Genomic DNA, 26,548 nt, shown 5'->3' on the forward strand with positions numbered 1-26,548 from the left:
CTGTTGCTTGTCATGTTGCATTGCTGGTCTTGCTGCCAGGCGGCAGGGGTCCCATGCATACTACTGGTTGAGAAATGCTAGTCTATATAAGCTTTCCAAAAGAAAGATGTTCTCTTAAGCCAGCCAGCTAGAATGGGGGTGGAGGGGACTGTTCTGAAAAACTAAAGTTTGGCTTCTTCCTTAAGGCCTGTGGGTGGCATACACCCAGTACCACATACATGTGCAAACATAGGAGTTGATTAAAAAAGACATGCCAGGCAACAGAGCAGTCAGAACACCTAACACTGATATGGGAACTGTTGCCACCTTGTAACGTGAAGAGGGACAAGAGTGAAGGACCATTTTTTGATCTATTGCCAGTGGATGAGAAGCCCCACCCTCTTTGTCATCTCATCCATTGTCCACAGGGGGACATGTACATCAGCTGCAAATAAATGTGTCAGTCAACAATATGACCAGAAGTGCTTCATTGTTCACCTCTAAATGCCTGGAAATCTGTTTGGAGTGAAGGTCAACAATATGTGTGCTATTTATTCAGAGAAACTACTGGTTTGGTGCCACTGAAAATGAAAGCATAATCATAATCCCTGCAGAAAAATGTTAGTCTACTCATTGTAGAAAATTAGCTTCTAAATATAGGTGTTATTGTTTGTGGCAATGAAATGTGTATATTTTTTCAGACTATTCATTGTATTGTATTCATTGTCCTTAGGGAATTATAATAAACCAAGTCACTAAATGGTGTAAAGAAAGTCTAGATGGGTTTTTTCCCCATATGAGCACAAACACTAATCTTTTGATAAAGTAAGCCTAAAGCCCCTACATTTATTGTTTCTCTACTTATTAAATTACAATAGGATTATCGCTTTCAGGTATATTTTCCACTCTAAATTATGTTGTTGAGATGTTACAGGTAGTATGATTGGAATTTAGCATACAGAACAGCTGTTGTCTATTTCCTCAGAGAATCAAATGAATTAGTCCCTATGTAAAAAACACCATTGGCTGAAAGCTCCTTGACATCAGGACAATTTTCATGATAAACAGCAGACTTAAAAGCTGACTTGATGGGTACAGAGTGACAGAGATGCCTCTATTATAACAAATAGGTACAACTACTGTATAGGAATTTTGGTCACGGAATCTCTATTGCTTCCTGATGCTGCCTATCAATGCAAGATAAAGTACAATGTTGTAACATTTCATAAAACAGTATCCCTGTCACCCAGAGTGTAAAGCCACCTTTCCCCTTCCTAGATTGACAAAATGTGTGACACTGGGAAAATATATGGTAGGAAAATAGACCACTTGGATATGTGTCTCTCGGCTCTGTATTTGTATAGATTAGCTTTTCCTCTTGTTCAGGTCTCTTTAATAGGACGGGAAGCAAATTTTCATTCAATACAGAATGGAAAAAGAAAGCTCATTTCTGGCAACTATATTTACAGAACTGCACTAACAATATCTCATTTTCCTGTTACTCCAGAACAAAAGCCGTTCTGCAAGTTTAAAGGAAATTTGGATGTATACAACACGGATTGGCTGTCTTCTTTGCTGATGAGAAGCCTCTTCTCTCTTGGTTGATTCCAGTTTTCAGCAGACCCTCAGTAAACAGGCCTCCATGGGCTCCCTCCTACCTGGGTGGGTCCTGAGAATTTACCACCACCATACAAAGGCTAAGGCCACAGAAACGGTCACTAGACTCTTCTGAGGGACTTTGGCCCATGGCAACTGCCCAATAACTGCAACTGCCCGTACGGCCTCCCTTCCCCCACATCCTTGGACTTCTAACATAGTTTTGCAGTTTAATAATGAAGTGTCTAAAAAAAGCAAGGAATGAATGTATAGCTAAATCTTCATGTAGTTTTTTTAAGATGTAGACAGGCCATCTGAAGCATGGAAAAGGGGTTAAAGTGAAGGCTGAGCCAATGTTAATGTATGTATACTCTGTAATTCAGCTACAAATATGGGAGGAAGGTAGACTCACTATGTGGTTCAAGGACCATATAAGCTTTCTCTCTGTATTACTTATGTCTTTGTCCAAGGTAGCTTGGATTGAAAACTTCTTTCTTTTTAAAAACTGACTGCAGTTTCAAACACATATGAACCCAATCAGAGATTAGGGTAGCTGAAGAAATAGCAACAGTGGTAACTGGCATTAGTGAACTAAATTCAGGCATTTAGTAGTCACTTTGGACACACAAAAACAAAAAAAATATGGAAAATGTTATGATTTAGTACAGTATCTATGTTGTGATGAATGTATGTTGAATAGAGTGTGTGCATGAACATAGTGCATGCACATGAAAAGGTGAGGAATGTTCAAAAATGGACAGCATTTGTTTACTGCCTGGTGCTGTGTGCATTTCATGTGTAATGAATTAGAAACTATTCATACTGACTGGTGAGATATAAAATCCCTCAGATGAATCTATGTTCTCCAACATGGCTTGCAGACTATGCAAGTGTATAGTCATGGTACAGAATTCCTAATTTAATTCATTAAATTAAATGCATATTTCTCATTGCTTCTTGTAAATGTAAAAAAAATCACTGCTGTTTATGAACATTCCTCATTCAACACACATCGGCCTCAACATATACCCTCAATAAATGCTTTCCACACTGGCAGTTTTAAAAACTGCTGTCCATGGTGAAACAATATGATTGTACAAAATGGAAAACAAAACAGAATCAATCTTGATTGATTTCAACCTAAATAGCATTAACCATACGGAAGCATTCTTTTATGCAGGATGGTGGATTTCCAAGTTCGAGCTGATGATCGACATGTGACAATTCAACAAATACTTACATAAAAGCTTTTTTTTTTTTTTTACTGCAGAATGTCAGTGCAGGCATTAAGGTTACAAGTAGAAAGTACTATAATAGTTTCATTCCTTAAAGACAAACATTATAAAAATACAGAAAAGAAAAAATAATGGGCAGCAACTTATTATGCCAAAACACTTATATATACAAATAATGAACAGAACTTCTATAAGTCTGAAGAAATTATTTCTACTTACTCTGTTTGTATCCTAATAAGTGGTAGCCTTGCAAGCCCTCTCATCTCCTTCTTTACACACTCTTCTGAAGAAGCATTTTGGGCCTGATTCTATTGCTGGGCAGCACCAGTCTCCTGTGCACTGCCTCAGCAATGGCTATCACAAAAGTGCAATAAGGAGATGGGAACAGGAATGGTGCTGGTGGAGAAGCCAGTGCAAGTCAGCAATGAGCCTCCATGACAGTGGGAGGAGCCAACAGCAGTGAGTATCCTGCTGAGCTGTGGGGAGGCATTCCAGGATGAGGGGAGGGGAAGGTGGGGAAATTGGGCAGGGGAAGGGCAGCTGGGGGCATTTAGGCTCAGGAGACAAGAAGGAACAGCAGCAGAGGCTGCTGCCAAATACTCCCTTCCACTCCTCTGAGACCTACATGGGTCTCCCTAAGTAGCTGGTGCAGATCCAAGTAAACCCCATAGGGAACTGATGTTTCCTTACCCAAGGAGACCTCTGGCTGCCTTGTCAGCCCTGTGGAATACAATGGCAGCTGCTTCAGTGCCACTGCACCGTGGAGCATAGGGTTGGGCTGCATATTTCTTCAGAATATTTCAATTGATTAATTACTATTTTTGTCTCAGTAGAATAGCAGGCACTGTTGGTTTGGCAAATCCAACTGCTTGGAATAATGGATGACTTGAAGAGAAATTTGGTGGGTTGTGTTTGTTTTGTTGGAATAGGTTTTTTTTTTCTTTTTTAGTAAATAAAACCATTGAACTATCATGAAGAATCTTAAAATTTCCTTCTGTGAGAATTAATGGTTTTGTTTAAAGTGAAAAATAATATCGTTATGGTCCTAATATTTTGCTCTTCCTATTAATGCTTCCAATTTAAATAAAAAATGTCCAGTATTTGCTTAAAAATTAACATGTATAAACATTAATACATGAAAACAAGAACACAGAGAAAATAATATCAGGAATTTTTAGAAAGGTTTCTGGTCATGCATATGATCAAAAGATATCACTATTAGTCCATCACTGAGTTGGAAATTACTGCTGGTCTTCAGTAGGCACTTGTTCAGAAGCAAGGCAATCAGCCTCATACTTTTTTTTCAGACCTTTCAGGTACATTCGCAAACTGTCTGGATCCAGCTGAGAATTGCGAGCTGCCTGAACCAACCTATTTGCTAAGTGATATTCAGCCCTTTGCTTTAGTGTTTCAGGAGTACTTCTTTGTTGCTGCTGTGATTATAAAAAAGGACATGAATGTATTAAAATCTGGGTTTCTTTTTTAAGTAGAGATGTATGCTTGCTCAGTTATACTTGCACATCCAATCTTACATTTGCCATGTTCTGTTTTACTACTACGTACCAACATTTGTCTTGTAATAAGAGTTGCGATTTCCTTGCCATCCAATATTATTGATGGTGGAAGGGAGGAAACCTCTGCAGCTTTCAATCCTAAATATAAAGCATATAAAGCAGTTCTTTATTGTCAAAGAACACAATGCTACATTTCATCAAAATTTCTGTTTGGTCCAGTACTGATGCAATACTGCTATCTCTCAATCACTGTTAAAGGATCAGAAGCTGGTCACAAATAAATTTCCTTCCCTTAGTAACATTAAATATAGTTTAGCATTACATCTGCATCCATGCTAATCAGAGTTCCCTTCTTAACCCATTTCTGCCCAGCCCACACGTGTACACCTGTTGCATATATACAACATTGGGCAAATGGCTTAAATAGTATTTGAAAACAAGTATGAAATGAGTCTGCAAACCTTGGTTGAAAGGGATCTTGGTTCGTATATGCTATGTTAAAAATTGTCTGGGATCTGGCCCGGGGCCACACTCACCTGGGCACCTGACATTGTTGAGCTCCCAGCCAGCGGGTTTTCCTACAGTGGCAGTAACAACAATATGGGGCCTCCCCACCTCACCAGCAGGGCTGGTCACAAGGGGGGCATGCTGGGCCCAGTGGCTTGCCCCTCCAGTCCACTTGCTGGAGGAAAGAGAACAGCTGTGGCAAAAGCAAGCCAGGTGGCAGGGCAACCAGCTGTGCTGCAGCTTCTGGCAATAGGCGTGGGCATCCCACCACTCCCTCCTCGAATGTAGGCCAATATAATTAAGTGGGTTTATTAAACAATGTATTTTAATATCACTCATCTGGATTCATCTCTCCCCCACCCTCCAGTCTATATCAAAATATGGCAATTGACCTAGCAGCAATTTTGTTAAGAAGTATATCCAAATAACTGCATATGCTCAAATGAATTAGAGCCCGATCCTGAGGTCTGTGGCATGGCTCCATGCTGTGGACCTCAGTTGCAAACATGCCATAAGGCACGTTTGCAGGGCTTACCACCAGGCTCCCGCCAGAGCTAGCCCAGCTCCCGCCGGCACTGAGTCAGTACGCAGCAGGTGCCCAGGTTCCACAGCTCAACGGTCTGCTGGACTGTGGAATGGGAGATGGGGGCATGGTCAGGGGCATGGGGAAGGCGTTCCAGGGAGGGGAGAGGCATGGATGGGGGCGTGGGGGAGGTGTGTCGGGGGAGAGGCGAGTTCACGGAGCTGAGCTCCGCAGGATCCAAGGCGCTTGGGTAGGGCTGCTCGCCCTACCCAAGCGCCTTTACTTTAGCGGCGACCAGAAGGTTGCCACTAAAGTGAGTAGCCCCATTGCAGGGCTGCTTCCCTTACTCGGGGGAAGGGGACAAACATCCCCTCGTGGGGAGCCTCCTGCGGTAGCGTGGGAGGCGCAGGATCTGGCGGGAGTCCTCCATGGAGCCGCCGGGTCCTGGAGCTCCGGGCAGCTCAGGATTGGGCTGCCTGCTATCACAGTAATTCTCAGATGACTCAGTAGTCCTTTTCCAGTTTAGCAAATTTCCCCTCATTAACAGGCAGGAAAAGTGTCAGGGCAGTGAACACTACATCCTATATTTCTTTCCTCACAGCAATATTTCAAACTTTCCTCAGAAATAAATTGGTAAAATACTACAGATTAAAAAGTGAAACATCTTGCAAAATAGAGAACCTAATGGCAGCAGTTAACAAGCACAGTTAATAGCAGTCCCAAGCACAAAAAAAATCTGCTAAATTCTAATACTACCATAGTTTTTTTCTTCTGTGTGTCCTTTAGAAAGTATATAGGTATAAGCAATTTTTCCCATAATTCCAGAACTGCTTCTCACATGTTGCACTTCAAAGTGGTTGTTTTCCACATTGGGATATAAGACATCAATCTGACATAATTCCAAGAAATGAGTAGCAAAGAGTGTAAATGCCTACATTATGAAACAAGAAATTAAGGAAACTAGAAATTATTGGAACAAAGAGAACTTGTAGCCACTACTACGCTACAGTTACAAGTTACAATATAAGGCACCTACTGATTAAAAAATAATAATACCTTCAAATTCAGAAGATATTCACAGACTGCATAACATATGCCAATGCCTTCTTCAGTACTGGTACCTCTGCCAAGTTCATCAATTATGATAAGTGATCTGTCATTAGCATTTTGTATGATGTATGTTATCTAGAGAAAAAGACATCAGATTTCTTCACCAGCACTAAATCTGAGCATAAAATCTGTTAGTAAGACTTTTCATTTCCTGTCTGCCATGGATGTCAGTAAATTTATTTGGGAAACATTTAACTAGCTGCCTCTTAAAAATAAGACATCCATCCTTTTAAACCAATCCAGTCCAGGGTATCTATGCATGCTTCAATTTGCACCCAGAGTTCTTGAAAGCATCAGGCCACTCATCCCTTTGTGTGTGTCTGCACATATTCACTAAACTGCAGGGCAGAAAAAAACCCAGATAAAACAAGGTTCTTGGATATTTACATGCAAGTGTACAAACCCAAGGATCAATTAAATGTTAATCAAGGCCCGACACTGATAATAGAATCACTAAGCTAAGCTGAATACCTCTTTCATCTCTTTCATGAATGTTGATGAATTTGTTTCTATATCATCATCCATGCCTATTCTTGTAAATATTTGCTCAGCAATCCTAAAAGAAGAATATTCTGCTGGGACGAATGATCCTGTAATTTAAAGAAAAGGGCAATTAATTAATAGCAATGCCACAGTTTAATGTTAGCCTTACCAAGTTTTGAAAATAGTAACATAAAAATCATATCTTATTACATCCACTGTCTCTCTCCTCTTCCCCACTAGAAAACAACAGAACTTCAAATAAGCTATTGCTTACCAATTTGTGCCGTAATCTGAGAAAGTGCTATCTGTTTTAGGTAAGTTGACTTTCCACTCATATTTGGTCCTGTTATTATGATAAAATTACTTCCCTCTGTGATGTAAGTATCATTGGCCACAGGTTTCTCTAAAGATATTTTTTCAAGAACAGGATGCCATCCTTGCTTTATTGCTAATGTGTCAGTAAACTCTGGACGGACTTAAGAAAGGAAGACAGCAGAATAGTTTATATTTAGACATTATTTGCAATGTTATTTTAACCACAATTCAGTCAGGTCTTTTTCTTGTTACATAATTTTATTTATAAGCAGTGCAACAATATGAGCAGCTGTAATACTAAAAGGTATAATTTTGCTAAAGGAAGAAAAGCTGTAACAATTGCCTGTTGACCTCCATAGAAACTAACCTCACAAAAAGTACTGATCTCCTCAGTGTCAAATCCTTAAGGTCTCTGTTTTGTCCTCAGTCTTCTGGTCTCTCAAGCCCATTCAAAGCCACTGTGTGACTCCCTTTATCACTTAAGCTGCCATGGTTCCATCATCAAATAGTTCTCTTTCTACCTATCTACAGCAGTGTTTCTCAAACTGTGGGTCGGGACCCACAAGGTGGATCGTGAGCCAATTTTAGGTGGGCCCCCATTCATTTCAATATTTTATTTTTAATCTATTAGACTTGATGCTACCATGGTATGTAACTGCATTTGGGGAAATGTTACAGACCTGTACTTTTAACAAGCTACTATGTGTATTCTTTTAACAATGATAGTAAATGGGACTTACTCCTGGGTAAGTGTGGGTAGAATTGCAGCCTAGGATTGTTAAATTTTCCTGCTTGATGATGTCACTTCTGGTCATGACATCACTTCTGGTGGGTCCCAACAGATTCTCATTCTAAAAAGTGGGTCCCAGTGCTAAATGTGTGAGAACCACTGATCTACAGTAATTGCCCGTTCAGTATTTCCACAGAGCAATATCCTTCCCACTTTCCTTCTGTCCTGGGGTTGTACTGTTGGTTCCCTGCTGTTAACTTTAGGATACTTCATCATCATCTGGTATGTCCAAGACAAACAGCTCAATCTTAAGCTGCGCTGGTGCAGTGGGGCCACATGGCCTCCACTGCATCAACCCCAGCTTTGGAGCAGGCTGGAGGTCTCCTCAGGATAAGGGAATATTTTCCCCCTTACCCTGAGTAACACCCAGCCTGCCCTATAGGACTACTCAGATCTCTGCCATTTAGCTGCTGTCCAAGCAGCCTGGTGTAACACCGGCTGGTCTGGGAGGGCTTAGGATACAGTGAAGGCCTGCTGTATCCTAACCCTCCTGTTCTATCCCCAATGCTCCCTCCCCAATGCCCCTGCACAACTTTATCTGAGCTGTCCAGTAAGGATGCAGCATCTGTGGGGATGCTGTGTTGGTGGGGTAACACAGGTATCCCTGCCAGTGCTGCTTACTCTCCAGGTGTCATGACATGCCTTACAGCACATTTGCAACCCACTCCACTGGTGCAGGGACAATGAGTACCCTCAGTCTTCTACTAACAATTTCACAAGTGTAGGTCCAAGGATAGAAAAGGAGCTGGAAGGCTGCAGGAAAGGGGGATAGGATCTAGTGCGTACTATTGCCAGAGGATCCATGCCTTCCCTCAGCCTCCTTGCTCAGTTTCATACCCTCTCTGCCCTGATCCACCCTCCCCCACACCTCCTGCCATTACTGTCAGCTTACCAGCGGGTGGTGGTAGAACCAACAACACATGCAGGAGTGCTCTGGCCATCCTACCGGCATCCCAGCAGCACAATACTCAATGCACTGCTGGAAAGAGCTTTATGGCTTTTTCAGCAATCATCGCCAGCAGAATGGTGTTCTGCTAGGCAGCTCCAGCCCATAGGATTGGGCTGTAAGACATGATATGAGGACAGGGGAATTCATTGCATATGTTTTTGCATAATTTGCTCAAAATAACAAGGCTACTTACCATAGTCAGATAGTGTACAAGCATTAGCAAATGACTGCAACATATCTAGCATAGACACAGTATCTGAGAGTTTGTATAAGCAATGAATGTGTTCATAGATTTCACTCAGCAGTTTGCACACTATCCTGCAAAAACACAGCAGCACAATTTATTGTATTTTTCAGTACAACAAAATATTTAACAAACCTTGATTCTTCTCAGGCAGCTATCTGAAATATCAACTGTAAAATGAGTTGATTATATCAGAGCTAGAAAATGTTTTGTGATGTTGAGCACAATAAGGCTGTGTTATTAATCAATACATTTTTAGTTATAATAAGCAATAGGTCAGAATTTGATTATATCAACTACTTTGATCATTTTAGTTGAACAATGCAATATAAATACTGTAAATAAATGTATTAATATAACTATATTATCAAAGAGGTTCTGCTATGCTACAAAAATGTGCTTTATTGCATTACTTGATATTCACATTCACGATGGTCGATATTCCAAGGAACAAAACAACAACAACCAAACCAACTACTTTTAGGATTCCCTCCCTCTTTCTTTTACACTCAAGAGAAACACACTGTTTTGGATTCTTAGGCAAGTGGAACAGAGCTCACAAAATTATCTTTCCTGCCCCCTCCTCCCCATTACAGCTCCTTGGTAGGAGAAACTGGTGACTGGAATTCAATTTCTTCTTCTCCAGTTCACATTTTGAAGGAATCTAAACTAGAAGCAACTGGTGCAGATTGTTAGCAGATCTGGGGGGAAAATAAACTCATTCACAGCAGAGCTGAGTTACACAAAGAGATTTTTTTACTTCAAAGTAAAACAAGAGAAGAAACTGGTCATGGCTGTTTAGGCAGGGAGATATAAGGCAACAGCACAAGAAAAGAAATTAATGAGAATTCCAGTCACAGCAGGAGAGAGTAAACTACAAGGATTTAAAACTAGGAACTGAATAGGTGACTGCTCTCCCTGCTGGTGGGGATAAACACAAATATCCACACCCACCATTATTGTAAAGATCTAGCTTGTGTGTTATTGACCTTCCAACACAGATGAAGCCAGTCTGGTTAAAAGGGCATGTTCCTTCACTAACATCTGATTTCTGTGACTCAGGTGACTCAGATGCTGCTGAACAGCCATAGGTTTTTCTCAGAAGACCTCAGAAAACAAATGACCTTGATCAAGTTAAAGCCTTACATCAAATACTTGGAGTAGCATCTTATGTATGTCTGCTTATTTGCAGGCATTTGAATTACATACACAATAAGTAAAAATTAACAGTGCAACAAACAGAACAGAGAGGCAGCAATGGACCCAAAGCTTATATTGAAAAGGTCAAAAGCTTGGATCTAACACCTGAAGCCAGGTGCAGTTTTAGTTTTAAATGACTACGGTTATCCATGAAAGCAGGTTTCAAATCCTCATAACTAACTTGTTCATTTGGTACACTAACAGCACAATCCTACCCCCCCCCCTCCAGTGCAGCCATACCAAAAACAGGCACACTGTATCCAGTGGAGGCGGGGAGAGATCAGGAGGTTTTGGAGGGCCCCTTTCCTCCCCATATGCCTCCCACCCCACAATGGTTTTCCTTGGACCTGCGCTAGCAATTTCACTATCCCAAGTCCAAGGAAAGGGGGCAGGGAAGCTGCTGCCAGAGGGGATAGCATCAGGCATGTGCAATCACCACTTGGTCCACCTTCTCACACAGTCTTCCCAGTCCCATTCTTCCCCTCTCCCTGCCCAATGTTGCCCCTCCTTTCCCCTTCATGCTTCTCTTGCCATCGTATCTTCCTTGGTAGGTGACTGAAGCTCGTGATGTGCACAGAAAGGCCCTGGCCTTCCCTCCATTACCTCTGCAGTGCGCTACTTATCACACTGCCAGTAGGCGTTTTACAGCTGCTTTTCAGCAGCCAGCACTGGCAGAACACACGTTCCACCAGCTCATAGGGTTGGGCTGTGTTGATGCAATTCTGTGCATGTCTATTCAGAGGTAAGCTCCACTGAGTTCAATGCAACTAATGGCCCAATTCAATCTTGGAGTTACAGTGATGGATCTTATAATCTGTCACTGTATATATGTCCTGGTGTAGCACTGCAAAAAGTATGCCGCTATTGTGCACTTTACAACCACCAGCACAAATGGACAAAGATCCCGCACATGCACCAATGGCTTACCCAAGTCATAAGAACATAAGAACATAAGAACAGCCCCACTGGATCAGGCCATAGGCCCATCTAGTTCAGCTTCCTGTATCTCACAGCGGCCCACCAAATGCCCCAGGGAGCACACCAGATAACAAGAGACCTCATCCTGGTGCCCTCCCCTGCATCTGGCATTCTGACATAACCCATTTCTAAAATCAGGAGGTTGCGCATACACATCATGGCTTGTAACCCGTAATGGATTTTTCCTCCAGAAACTTGTCCAATCCCCTTTTAAAGGCGTCTAGGCTAGACGCCAGCACCACATCCTGTGGCAAGGAGTTCCACAGACCGACCACACGCTGAGTAAAGAAACATTTTCTTTTGTCTGTCCTAACCCGCCCAACACTCAATTTTAGTGGATGTCCCCTGGTTCTGGTATTATGTGAGAGTGTAAAGAGCATCTCCCTATCCACTCTGTCCATTCCCTGCATAATTTTGTATGTCTCAATCATGTCCCCCCTCAAGCGTCTCTTTTCTAGGCTGAAGAGGCCCAAACGCCGTAGCCTTTCCTCATAAGGAAGGTGCCCCAGCCCCTTAATCATCTTAGTCGCTCTCTTTTGCACCTTTTCCATTTCCACTATGTCTTTTTTGAGATGCGGCGACCAGAACTGGACACAATACTCCAGGTGTGGCCTTACCATAGATTTGTACAACGGCATTATAATACTAGCCATTTTGTTCTCAATACCCTTCCTAATGATCCCAAGCATAGAATTGGCCTTCTTCACTGCCACCGCACATTGGGTCGACACTTTCATCGACCTGTCCACCACCACCCCAAGATCTCTCTCCTGATCTGTCACAGACAGCTCAGAACCCATCAGCCTATATCTAAAGTTTTGATTTTTTGCCCCAATGTGCATGACTTTACACTTACTAACATTGAAGTGCATCTGCCATTTTGCTGCCCATTCTGCCAGTCTGGAGAGATCCTTCTGGAGCTCCTCACAATCACTTCTGGTCTTTACCACTCGGAAAAGTTTGGTGTCATCTGCAAACTTAGCCACTTCACTGCTCAACCCTGTCTCCAGGTCATTTATGAAGAGGTTGAAAAGCACCGGTCCCAGGACAGATCCTTGGGGCACACCACTTTTCACCTCTCTCCATTGTGAAAATTGCCCATTGACACCCACTCTCTGCTTCCTGGCCTCCAACCAGTTCTCAATCCACGAGAGGACCTGTCCTCTAATTCCCTGACTGTGGAGTTTTTTCAGTAGCCTTTGGTGAGGGACCGTGTCAAATGCCTTCTGAAAGTCCAGATATATAATGTCCACGGGTTCTCCCGCATCCACATGCCTGTTGACCTTTTCAAAGAATTCTATAAGGTTTGTGAGGCAAGACTTACCCTTACAGAAGCCATGCTGACTCTCCCTCAGCAAGGCCTGTTCGTCTATGTGTTTTGAGATCCTATCTTTGATGAGGCATTCCACCATCTTACCCGGTATGGATGTTAGGCTGACCGGCCTATAGTTTCCCGGGTCCCCCCTCTTTCCCTTTTTAAAAATAGGCATGACATTTGCTATCCTCCAATCTTCTGGCACCATGGCCGTTTTGAGGGACAAGTTGCATACCTTAGTCAAGAGATCTGCAACTTCATTCTTCAATTCCTTAATAACTCTTGGGTGGATGCCATCAGGGCCCGGTGACTTATTGATCTTTAATTTATCAATGAGGTCTGAAACATCTTCTCTTTTAACCTCTATCTGACTTAACTCCTTGGTCAGGAGGGAGCATGTAAGGGGGTGGTAGGGGTGGGTCATGGGCAATTTGACGGAGGATCAGGGTGGGGAGTGAGTAGGCAAGATCCAACATACTTCCTGAATACATACTTCCTAAACATACTTTTTAAATAGCTATCATAGGTCTGAGAAGGCCCTCTGGCAACCAGGCAGTGTATGGGGAAGTAAATACATGTTTTTACTTGCCAGTGACTTGTTGCCCCCATAAGATGCAGTGTGCTCTCTGTTGGTTCCACTGCATCACATAGACTAGTCGAAGATAAGATTGGGCCATTACTTCCATGTAAGTGCATAAAGGATTGCAGATTTATTTAGGATTTTTTAAGAAGTTTGAAGGATCTTACAAGTAAGTCATGTGGTAAATTTCTCTCAAAGACTCCTGGCATCTTTCATTCATTTTCATTAAATCTGGTGAAGTAAAGCTATATACATTTTTCATTTTAGTAATCTGTAGGGAAATTTAAAACCAAACCAAAAGTTAAAACATGCTAGGTAAGCATAAAATCCCAGAAGAAAAAAATGAAAATAATTTACAAAGCATGAGAAAAAACTGCTTTTGTTACAGATAAATATAATACAGTAGTAATAAAGCTAGGACACAAGATGAAATCCAGTGATAATGAATAGGGAGAGACAAAGGGCCCAATCCTATTCAATTTTCCAATGCAGATGCAGCCATAATACAGCCACCAGGTTGTCCAAAATTGTCCAAAGACAGGGTTAGCCGCTTTCTACAGTCCACACAGTTCCACAAACAGTTATCAGGTCTATCTGAAAAAAAAAAGTTGCCTGTAGACTGGAAAGAAAATTTGGCAAATTTGGCAAAAATGTGAAATGCTGTAAAATTGCAGAATTTTGCATCGCTTGATATTTTACTTTTCAAATCTGACTATGAAGGAAATACCTGCATTTATAAAACGTCAAAATAATTAAGGGCACAATCCAAACCTGCGCTGGAGCAGGCAAGCCAGGAGGCTTGCGCTGCATCCAGTGCAGGTTTGTTGGCTGCAGTGGCTCAGCCCGGGCAAGGGAAAGCTCTTCCCCTTACCCCTGGGTAAGGGCTGCTGGCCCCAATGGGTCTCCTCGGACCTGCGCTACCTGTGGAGGTAGCGCTCCAAGGAGAGCGGAGCAGCTTGAAACCACTCCATTCTCCGTGGGGACGAGGGTTGGGATCTGGCATAACTGCCGGGTCCCAGCCCCCCCCCGGCTCCCCGTGTGCGTACCCTCCCGCCCCCAGGCCACCCAGTGCCTGACCCCGCCCACCAATGCCACCTCCTCCCCACGCCTACCGTTGCTGCTTGTGGCAGTGAGGAAGCCGCCGTGGAGGATTCTGCCGGCCAACACGGCTTTCTCCCACAGAGGCACAAACGTGCTTTATGGCACATCTGCGACCCCCCTATGCCGGCCCAAGGGACTTGGGCCAGCATAAGGCGCAGTTAGGATTGCGCCCTAAGTGTTTAATACAATTTTTACTATCCCAAAGGATCTGGCTGTACATATTGCAGAATAGCAATACCATGTAAATACCGTCTCAAATAGTTACTGTTTGGATAATCTGTTTCATTTTGTTTTGTTTTTGTTGGGCATAGAAAAAAAAGCAGCATGTTGATATTTTTGGTTCATGCATGATATACATCTGTCTTTAATGAACTTTGAAATGTGCTACTTTACAGAAATGGTATATCTATCATTGAGCATTTCATTTTAAATAAATAATTCTTATAAAGGCCATGCAACATACAGTCACAGTGTTCTTGAAGACCAGTTGATTGCTGAACTATTTTATGTAACAGTTTGGAATCTGTAGTTATTTACTTGGTTTATTATGTTTGTATCCCATTTTTCAGCCAACACCAGCTTCCAAATCAGTTTATAACAGAGGTACAGTATATAATATTAGGGATACGTGGCTGGATGTATGCCAGTTACTTCTGAGCCTTGGTAACTGGTGATAGTCCAGCTTTCTCCCACCCAGAGGAAAAAGAACAGACAAAACTATAAACTGACTCAGAGAGTAGCTGGTGGTAAAGGTGACATCCCACAGAAGCAACCTTTCTTCTGAAACTATATTCTAATGCAGTGGTTCCCAAAATGTTTAGCTGCTTTTTAAAATGGCACTCTATAGGGAGCCAACTAGCTTTATGAGACAAAAAAAGTTTCATTTTACCAGCTGATCAAGCTTCCATTTTAATCCTTTAAACCAGTCATTCTCAAACTTTGAGGGAGCTTTACTCCCTCAGTGAGTTCTTTTGGGGGAGGGGCTAGGGCAGCGACACGATCCCCAGGATTGCGTCGCTAAGGGGGGGTGAGGGGTGGTGTTTGTGACTTACTTTGTACAATGTAGGGCTGTAGCAGGCTGCAGGTGGTGTGTGGGGCCCTGCGCGGCGCTCCCTGATGCTTGGAACCTGCAATAGAAGCGGGCGCAAAGCACTTCCATTTTGCAGGGAGGAGTCCCAGAATGGGTTGAAAGTTGATAGGAATCACAACTAGAGTCAAATTCACAGCTTCATGAACAAGCGGACCTTTGTGGTTGCAGTCATACATTCCAATAGCTGTATACATTGAATTGGGATAATGCAGAAGTAGTGTACCAAAGAGAGGATGTCTTGTAATCTGTACTCCAAGACAAAGGCCAAGCTCCAGAATGTACCTAGGATGGCCTCAATGAACTGAAGAAGCAAGACATGCCTTTTTCCCAGTTGATACCAAGCCTAAGAGTAAATCAACTGTGGCGCAAATGTGGAGAATGATAACTGGCTGCATAGGCCCACCTATAAACCAGGATGCAGAAAAAAATTGTGATTTCTTGCAAGTGAAGAAAGAATGCTGCTATTATAACCATGCACTTGCTAACCACTCTCAGGGCCATAAAGAGTATGAAGGATGGAAACTGTATTAGTAGCAGTCAACTCCAACAGTGAAGCAGAGAAATTTCTATATAACGGACATGTAGCAATTGGCTGCAAGGATACTTCATGGTTTTCAAGGCTCAGAATACAAAAGAAATTGTAGATCCCAAACAAAATTTCTTTGGGATGCGGGGGACTTCCAGTTGAGTCACGGAGCTCTGAACAAGCCCTGGTGAGAACGGTGAAGGCTTCGCTAAAATCGCAGCAGGAGTTATCTGGGTCAAGAAATTTGGCTTAAGATCCTCGCTGACTCAGCCTCTTGATTTATATGTGAACAAAAAAATTGGCAAAAAAGAAACAGTGTTTGAACCGGAGATTAAACGGTGATAAGGAGGCTTTGGGAAGGAGACGACAAATGCGAGATCTGAGGAGGAGGAGGAACGAAGAAAAGACATCAAGCTGATTGGTCAGTAAGGAGTGAAAATATCGTGAGATTGTAGTCTGGAAGTGAGATTTCGCCATTGAGAGAAGGTCATATAGCAACAGGAAGTGGAGGAGCGGCCATTTTAAGAGGGTCAGAAGATTGGGAGGAACTATTTGAGTGGATATTTTGAAAGAGGCCAAGAGAAGACAGGAAGTGAAGAAGTGGACATTTTGTGAAGAGTACTACAAAGAAGTCGCGTCCGCCATTTTGACTAAGGGAAAACTTAATGTCAATATTAAGTTGACTATACAGCATTATAGAAAGTGGGAAATACTGAGTTTTGATAGGGAAACGCTTGCTACATGTCGTATGACTTTAGAGTGAGACAAAGAGCACTTACCTGGAGCGGTTCGAAAATGGCAAAAAAGGGAGATAAAGATCTGCAAATGGCAATGGAAAGTTTAGAGAAGAAACTTAATGACTCTATGAAAGAAATGTGTACCAAAATAACAGAAAATATGGAGAAAATGATGGACGGAAAGAAAGGATTGATAGGAGACCTCAAAAATGAAGTGATACAAGTTAAAGTTGAGTTGAAGACAGTAAATCAAAAAGTACAAGATATGGAAAAGAAAACACAAGAAGTAGAGAGAAAGATTGACAGAGTGACTACTGATACTAAGATTTGAAGATTATATGCTGAAATTGGAATGTTATGCTATGGAGACCCATCTAAGGCTGAGAGGAGTGCCAGAGAATTTAATGGAAGATACAAAAGAAGATAGAAAAGAAGTGATTAGAAACTTGGCAGAATTTATAGATTTACAACCTGAGGAAATGGAATATCAATGTGACATGGTGTACCGAATAAATTCCCAGTATGCCCGCCAAAAGAACCTGCCTAAGGATATAATAGTGCAATTAATAACAAAGAGAACTATAGAAGAAATATTGAGAAAGCACTATAGGGACCCTTTGAAGGTAAAAGGGGTAGAAATTGGGATCATGAAAGAACTACCAAGGAAAGTGGTGCAAGATAGGAAAAAATACAGAAAATTGACAGATAAGTTGAGAGGTAAAGGCGTAAGATATAGATGGGAAATTCCACAAGGATTAAGTTTTTATTTGAAGGGTGCACGGATTACAATTAAAACAGTTAGGGAGATGGAAGATTTTTTGGTGAATAATAAAGAAGATTTGGACTAAAAAAGAAATAAAGTTTAATTTTATATCAACGATGGAATACAAACTAATTTCTTGGAATGTGAATGGACTAAATTCACCACAGTGACGAAAATTAATTTTTCATTGGATAGAAAAACAAAAGGCAAATATTGTTTGCTTGCAAGAAACACATATTTGTAAAAAGGATTATAAACTTTTGAAAAATAAGAATTTGGGGGAAGAATTTATCTCGGCAACAAATAAAAAAAAAATAGTGATGTATTTAAAGAAAGAGCTAGAACCAAAATTAATTTTTAATGATGCAGAAGGAAGATATTTGTCAATAGAAGTTATGTTGAACTACAAAAAGACATTATTAGTTGGAGTATATGCACCAAATGGAGCTAAGGATGGCTTTTTTGAAGCGTTAAAATTGGATCTGGGTCAGATCTATTATGAACAAACAATATTGATGGGAGATTTAAATGGAGTTGTGGATTTAGAATTAGACAGGAAGACTAAAAGTAAACGAAAGGAAGGCAAACTACCAGTATCTTTTTTTGAATTGATAGAGCAAGAAAACTTGGAAGACATATGGAGGAAATTAAATCAAGGAGTGCTAGATTATACATTTTATTTGGCAAGGCATGAATCTTTTTCGAGAATAGATGTGATCTGGATGTCTAAAGAGTTAACCTTAATAACTAAGAGTGTAGATATACTGCCTAAGCAGAATTCTGATCATAATCCAATGATATGGAAGGCAGCAACGAAGGCTAGAAAGAAGATATGGAGAATTAACGAAGACTTATTAACAAAGCAGAAAAATATTGAATATTTACAGACTGAGACCAAACACTTCATTCAAGCTAATATGGACAATGATGTAGAAATTAGGAAGGTTTGGGATGCATATAAGGCTGTGATAAGAGGAAACCTAATAAGTTTAAATAGTTGGGGGGAAAAAGAAAAAGAATTTAAGTATAAAGACATTCAGGAGAAAATTAAGCAAAAAGAAAATGATTTAAAGAGAAGGCCAGGGAAAAAGTCTATATTAAAGAAATAGATTCTACAAGAACAACTAAATGCATTCACATTAAAAGAAATGGAATGGAATTTGAAAAGACTCCAACAAAAATCTTTTGAAGGAGGAAATAAACCAGGGAAGTATTTGGCATGGCAATTGAAGAAAAGAAAAGAGAAAAAAATTGTTACGAAGATCTGTCAAGTTAGTAAAGATATAGTGGATCATCATGGAATAAAAAGAGAGTTTTATAAATATTATGCCAAATTATATGGAAAGCAAAAAATAGACAAGGTGGCAATTGAGACATATTTGTCAAAGCTAGATGTGCCAAAGATAAAGGAAGAAATGAAAGACAGATTAAACGATAAGATTACACAAATGGAGATATTGAAAGCCATACAAGATACCAAGCTGGGAAAAGCTCCCGGCCCAGATGGCCTAATGACAAAATTCTATAAAGCTTTAAAATTAGACCTGGTGGTCATGTTAGAGAGTCTCCTGAACGAGATTTTAAAAACGGGATCTATTCCAGACACATGGAGAGAAGCAAATATTTCTTTGATACCAAAAGAGGCGCAAGACTTAACAAATGTCAAGAACTATAGACCTATCTCACTTTTAAACAATGATTATAAGCTTTTTGCAAAGATAATGGCGGAAAGGTTGAAGGAAACGTTAAGTGAGCTGATATTGGAAGAACAAGCAGGTTTTTTGCCAAATAGGCAAATAAAAGATAATTTGCGAATGGTGATAGATGCTGTAGAATTTTATGACAAGCACCCAGAGAAAGAAGTTGCCTTTTTTTCTGTTGATGCATTTGACAATCTGAATTGGGACTTCCTGTTGGAATTAATTGACAAGATGGGTTTGGGTGAGAACTTTGCAAAGGCAATTAAGGCAATATATAGTGACCAGAGAGCCTTGTTGACTGTAAACTCTGACAACACAGAAAAATTTAAGGTTGAAAAAGGTACAAGACAAGGGTGCCCTCTGTCTCCATTGCTTTTTATAATGGTGTTAGAAATTTTATTTTTACAGGTCAAAGAGGACTCTGAAATCTCAGGTTTGAAATGTAGAGGTTTTTCATATAAATATAGAGCCTTTGCAGATGATGTGTTATTTATAATAGAGAACCCAATGAAATCACTGTCAAATCTGTTAGTAAAAATAAAGGAATTTGGAGATTTAGCAGGTTTTTATGTAAATAAATCAAAGTCCAAGATTCTATGTAAAAATGTCAGTAAAGATAAACAAAAAGATATAGAAAACCTGATCGAATGTGAAGTAGTGCAAAGAACGAAATATTTAGGGGTGGAGTTAACAATGAAGAATATAGATTTGTATAAAAATAATTATGAAAAACTGTGGAAACAAATCGACAAGGATATGTTAAGATGGAATAAGTTGAATTTATCATTACTAGGTAGAATCTCTGTGATTAAGATGAACGTGCTACCAAGAATCCTGTTCTTTTTACAAACGATACTGATAATTAGAGACTTCAAAATGTTTGAGCATTGGCAGAGGAAGCTTTTGAATTTTGTGTGGGCGGGAAAAAAACCGAGAATTAAGATGAAGGTGCTGTGTGATTCTAAAGATCGAGGAGGATTTCAATTGCCAAATTTGAGGTTGTATTATAAAGCAGTTTGTTTGTCATGGCTTAGTGAATGGTTAAATCTAAAAAACAGAAAACTTTTATCTTTAGAAGGTCATGACAAGATTTTTGGGTGGCATGCATATTTGATGTATGGGAAAAAACAAATGGATGGACACTTCATGCATCATTTCATAAGAAGGAGTATTTACATGGTCTGGGAAAAATATAAAAAATGCCTGGGAGAAAAAAAGCCGCTATGGATTGTTCCAGCGGAAGTTATAAAACCGACATCAACCTCTCAAGGAGAAGATTGGTTACAGTACAAAGATATTTTGGACATGGAGGGAGGGAAGGTGGAATTAAAGAAAAAGGATGATTTAACTTTTAGGTATGACTGGTTTGGGTACAGACAAATTAAAGACCTATTTGATGCAGATAAGAGAACTGTTGGTTTTAGGGGAAAAAATTCTGAACTAGAAGAGATACTGCTGGGAGAAAAGAAAAAGCAAATTTCAAAGATCTACAGACTGATAAATGAATGGTACACTGCAAATGAACCTGTAAAAGTACAAATGGCGAAGTGGGCAGTGAATTTAAATAAAGAAATAATGATGACATCTTGGGAGCATCTCTGGAAGAAATAATTAAAGATCTCGATATGTAATAATATAAATGAAAATTGTTATAAGATGATGTACAGGTGGTATTTAACTCCAAAAAAACTAGCAAATATGAATAATAAGTTATCTAACAAATGTTGGAAATGTCGTGAGTATGAGGGGTCTTTCTACCATATGTGGTGGACTTGTAAAAAAGCAAAGCATTTCTGGTCAGAGATATTTATAGAGGTCACGAAGGTATTAAGATACACAAATTATAAGAGTCCGGAATTGTTCTTGCTAGGTTTAAACTTAGAGGTAATAGCAGTCAATGATAGAACTTTATTATGGTATATGGTGACAGCAGCAAGGATGATATATGCGAAGTATTGGAAGCAAGAAAAAGTGCCTGATATAGACGAATGGCTACAAAAGATGATATATATGATGGAAATGGATAAAATTACGAGAAGTTTGAATGATGAAATGCTAGAGAAATTTCATTTGGAATGGTATAAATTTGAAGCCTACTTGGAGAAAAATTGGAAGGTCAAGGGTTCATTAATGTTATTAGAATGTTAATAAGAACTATACAATGAACAAAAGTTTATCTTGGTAAAAAAATAAAATGATAAATGGTTAAAACGTTGTGGGGAGTCCGGGGTGGGGAGGGAGGGGGGAGTGGAAATGAAATTTATATTGAAGTAAAGAAAAATATGTAGAAATGTAAGGAGTGAATTGAAACTTGATGTTTTGGATTTACTATAGATATAATGTATTGTGAAAATTTCAATAAAATGTATATACAGAAAATTTCTTTGGGATGCTTCACTGACTGCCTCTTAAGAATTAGCTGGATTGACCTATCTGATTTTGGAATGGTGAAACAACAGGAGTAAAAAAAAAACACTGAGATGGAGTTACTCTTTGTACAGCACCATCTCAACCTCCTACTGGCTGAGACCAAATGCACCTGGCTCTTCTCCTCTGAGGGTTTGATCCATCCATAGCTACTTTCTGCGACAGAGAGGACAGGCAGGTCCCCTCCATTAGTCTCGTTAAGACCAATGACCACAACATGGCTTCTTCTCTCTTAGAGCAGCCATTCCATGCAGTAGAGGGAGAAATAAGTTATAAGTGACACCCAGAGAATGAGTCATGGTCTTGATCTTGCAAGGATGTTGCAAGGTACTGTCTGTTAATAGGCTCTCCCATCAAATAGGTGGTCTTCAATACAGATGTGACTGTCAGACAAGAATGCTATGGGCAAGAGCTTAGTGTGATTGCTATGGCTGTGGTCCTAAATCTGCATTCTTCCTTGCCCTGCTGATATCTTGCTTGGTCAGTTTTTTTTATAACTTTTAGGTGGGTAGCTGAGGTATCTGATGATCGGCTCATAGCAGAAACTTTGTTACCAATCTATACATGCCTTGTAATTGCAGGTGCATACAGGAAGGACTGCCAACTAGAATTCAATCTAGGATGGCAATCTTCTGTCCTGTGATGCCAAATTTATTATCCTTTTAATTCATATGTGCCACCTATAGGACTAGCCAGCTGTTCCTCAGGGAAGCATGCCAACACATGGAACTAAGTTGGGGCATGGTTGAAAAGTGTAGAGCAGTCAATTTTTAATTTCTAGAGATTTATATCCCATCTTTCAGGCCCCCCCCCATTCCTCTTTCAATGCCTCAATTGATGATTAGTGTGTCTTTCATGACAGTATGAGGCAGAAACTGTTGATAAGAACTTTTGCCAGTAGTACTTTACAACCTCCAAGAGGACCGAGACCATGGAGTGTCTGGGATGGAAGTCTCATTGGTAAGTTTGAATTATAGACCATGGGTTTTTGTTGTCACATCTCAAAGCCCGCTAACTGTGCCATATTTGGGATTTGGTCATTCGAGAGTCGTAGATCCTCACCAGAACAAGAATGCTGGTCACTGATGCTGAAAGCACTGCATTTTAGTTAATGTTTACCTTTCCAGTTTCAGTTAATCTTTCTTGAACATCGATAATCCAAACTATGGTATCCCAGAAGATGCAGCTTCTCTAATGCCTTGTATAAGAGTACCAATGACACCTTATCTCTACTAGAAATGGGTCCCTAATTATCAAATAATATTTTGTATGGTGTGCCCTCTTTACTTCATCTCAAAGTTATAGCTATCTTGCAGACAAACATCTCTACTAAGCAATGCAATGGAGAAATGCAAATAAAAAAAGATATTCTACACTCAAACTTCTGTGTAAATTCATAAACGATAATATATTTAAGACCAACATCTTCAAAAGTCATACCTTAGTAAATTCTGATGGAAGTTGACCAGTGTGTATTGCTGCACAGTCAGCATTCATCTGAATAAAAAATCCTCGAGCAGAACTAAAACTTGTTTTCAATGGAAGATTGTACTTTTCTGCAAGTTGTGTTATCATTCCTTATGTAATAAGTAAAACAAATATTTTCTAGTATTAACAGAAACTGATTGCATTATATGAGCAGTAAAATTCATAATATTGCACAAATCTTAACCATACATTCTATAAAAGATCAGGCATTTATAAAGTCGGATATAGTAACTTAAATCCAAAGAACTAGGAGTGGAAAGAAGCTTGTGAAAGCAATTTTCCAACTCTATCTTCCCCACACATCTCTTCTGCAACCTGGAAAGCTTCTCTTGAAGGTTAGGGGACTCTAGGTGCATAAAACAGGGAATTTCTGAAGATCTGACACAGGCACATTCTTGAAAGGTTTCACTCTTTCACAGGCCACATTTATACCTTGTCTCCTGCTATTTTCGTTTATTAGCTTTTTAAAATTCTATTAGCCTAGTCAAAAGTAGGTAAAGGAATATTGTCAAAGTTGCAGTATGAATAGGGTATTTTGTGCTTCTGTTTATTTCAAAGAGGCATCTGAAGGAGAATTTCCCAGAACAGTGGGCCATATGTAATCTTTCAGAATCTGAAAATCTTTAATATGTGTAACCAGGACTACATTAAATGTCAATAAATGTTATATAATTTTCTTTTTTTTGTATGCTTTAAAATTATCAAAATACCTGCAATATCATCTACAATCTCAGTGTATGTTCTTCGTGCTATATCAAGAAATTCATTTATATTGGGTTTCACTGCATAGCACTTCTGAGTTCTCATATTCAAGCATCCTTTTGTATATCTTGTATCATCATTAATGACAGTTTTAATCTTTTCAAGTATGATTTCAAACCTAGAAAAATTAAGCAAAAGTGTGGCAATATCTATGTCATATGTTACAAATGTTATCATTGTATAAAATAAAAAACAGAATGTCTGAATGCCCCAATATCTACACTATGAGTTATTTTTTAAAGCCTGCATCATATGATCTAATTTAAAGTCATATTGTCTAATCCTAGGCCTGTATTGCTATAATGCTGAACTCCAGATTTGGTGGCAACAGGTCTGTAACCAAAACAGAACCACCCAACCACAGCAGGAAGGTACCATAATGTAGATAATTTTTTAGGATTACAGTGGGCCCAGAGTATCTGTGGGGAATCAGTTCTCCATGGATCAGTGTCCAAGGAGCTAATAACTGCATCTACCAACACCAGCAGCCAGAGAAGCACTGCCAGGGTGAAATGAGCAGGGGGCAGGGACAAGCACAGGGCCAATGAGCGGCCAACTCTTGGAGGATGTCCCCCTGCAATCAACTAGGAATGAGCAACAGGCCCCCCTGCCAACCACAGAGAGATGCTCCAAGGATATCAAACCCAAACAACATGACACAAGGATACCAAAGCACTCCCACTTCCTACAGGGGCTACAGTGGCATCAGCAGCAAAGGAGCAAGAGCAAGGGACTATCTGGAACTCTTGCAACTAAGGTTCAATTCCCCTAATTCCACCCACACAAACATACACAACCATGGAATAACCTTTTGAGCAGAGTAGAGCAAGGATAGAACAATAACTCTCACAAGGACAGCCATGTGAAACAAACACACAAGCCTCTCCATGCTGAGAATTTGAGTCCTGTGGGGGCATTCACCAACTGGAAGGAACCCTTTTGCTAAGGGAAGGACCAGGAGAGTCACAAGGGGAATGTTCAGGCACAGCAGCTCATAGCTATCTGTACAAAGATTAAGGCTGGGAGACAGGTAAGATGGGTTTGAACCCAGCCAAGAGACTTGCTCAGGCAGGAACAAAAGAAGAAAGGGAAGCAGATCGAGAACCAACACTAATCAAGTATTGAAGCTGCCTGGAGACCAATTTCATCGAGCTGTAAGCTCAACTGCTTACAGCGACATGTTTAAGGAAGATATATGCACAGTTCCCTCAGAAATTTTCTGAATGTTGCTAATCTGCACTGGGGCAGGGGGCATTATTAATATAGGGTTCCCCCATATCCACAGTATCCATTTTCACAGGGGTTCTGTGGGATGGATCTCCTACAGATATGGGGGCACGCGTGTAGTACAAACTGATATGATAATACCTGAAATAAAACAAGCCCTTTGCATAAAAGTTATTCAATTAAAAAACATAAAATGTTAAACGTAAACCATGTTAAATAAGCAAAAACTGAAAACAATAGTTTCAATATGTACAAAATAAAACTATGGTGATAAATACAGTACCTGTTATCTTCCAAAGAACTATAGTAAGCCTTTAACAATGGTGTCTTATAACTTTTTAAGGCATCCTGTTAAAAATCAACATGGAAAATTTTATATATTAAGATGTACAGAAGTGTGAATAGCTTCTATAACCTTTAGTTCGCTCCTGTTGGATTGAAGTTAAAGGTAGATGAATCTGTCAATAATATATTACTCTTTCAATAACCATGTGAAGAACAGAATTCATGTCAAAATCCTGCATACCATCCCATATATCAACCTATTAGCATGTTATTCTATAACTGATTCTTCCCTCTGTATTAACATATATCTTAGGGAAGCAGGGATCATATTAGGCATCCCTAGAAAAGAGACGCCTGAGGGGGGACATGATTGAGACTTACAAAATTATGCATGGGAAGGATAAAGTGGATAGAGAGATGCTCTTTACACTCTCACATAACACCAGAACCAGGGCACATCCACTAAAATTGAGTGTTGGGAGGGTTAGGACAGACAAAAGAAAATATTTCTTTACTCAGCGTGTGGTCGGTCTGTAGAACTCCTTGCCGCAGGATGTGGTGACGGCATCTGGCCTGGATGGGGATTGGACAAGTTTCTGGAGGAAAAATCCATTACGGGTTACAAGCCATGATGTGTATGTGCAACCTCCTGATTTTAGAAATGGGCTATGTCAGAATGCCAATGCAAGGGAGGGCACCAGGATGCAGGTCCCTTGTTATCTGGTGTGCTCCCTGGGGCATTTGGTGGGCCGCTGTGAGATACAGGAAGCTGGACTAGATGGGCCTATGGCCTGATCCAGTGGGGCTGTTCTTAGGATTTGCATATTTATTGCATAATTATTCTAAATTATTAAACATGAACAAGGTATTTAATGTGTGTGTATATGAATATAATTATCAGAAATTTTATTTTAAAAGTAATACAATAGGAAGCATAAGATAAATAATATAATAGGAAGCTAAAAGGCAGCATAAGTTTAAACCTGAATGTCTTGAGCTCGTGGCCTGCTTCAGAATTCATAAAAAACAGCCTTATACAATATAGAGGTGAGTTAGTTTCAAACCAACAGAACATGCTCTAGAGATGAACAAGAAGAGAGCAGGTCAACTGTTAAGCATCTATT

General features: G+C 40.1%; 1 protein-coding gene across 1 annotated transcript in view; it reads right to left on the reverse strand.

The window, feature by feature from the left end:
• Positions 1-4,017: 4,017 nt before the first annotated feature.
• The window catches only part of MSH4 (mutS homolog 4), a 55,888-nt gene continuing 33,357 nt past the window's right edge, over positions 4,018-26,548 (reverse strand). Inside the window, exons 10-20 of the mRNA XM_066624585.1 lie at positions 25,423-25,487; positions 23,861-24,030; positions 23,103-23,239; positions 13,486-13,589; positions 9,195-9,319; positions 7,222-7,422; positions 6,936-7,054; positions 6,411-6,539; positions 6,111-6,285; positions 4,374-4,462; positions 4,018-4,243 (exon numbers count right to left, since the gene is read on the reverse strand). Coding sequence (XP_066480682.1) covers positions 4,052-4,243; positions 4,374-4,462; positions 6,111-6,285; positions 6,411-6,539; positions 6,936-7,054; positions 7,222-7,422; positions 9,195-9,319; positions 13,486-13,589; positions 23,103-23,239; positions 23,861-24,030; positions 25,423-25,487 — 1,506 coding nt within the window. The 3' untranslated portion in view covers positions 4,018-4,051. The remainder of the gene's footprint in view (positions 4,244-4,373; positions 4,463-6,110; positions 6,286-6,410; positions 6,540-6,935; positions 7,055-7,221; positions 7,423-9,194; positions 9,320-13,485; positions 13,590-23,102; positions 23,240-23,860; positions 24,031-25,422; positions 25,488-26,548) is intronic.

This window comes from Tiliqua scincoides, chromosome 4 (assembly GCF_035046505.1).
Source record: "Tiliqua scincoides isolate rTilSci1 chromosome 4, rTilSci1.hap2, whole genome shotgun sequence".
Classification (NCBI taxonomy): Eukaryota; Metazoa; Chordata; class Lepidosauria; order Squamata; family Scincidae; genus Tiliqua; species Tiliqua scincoides.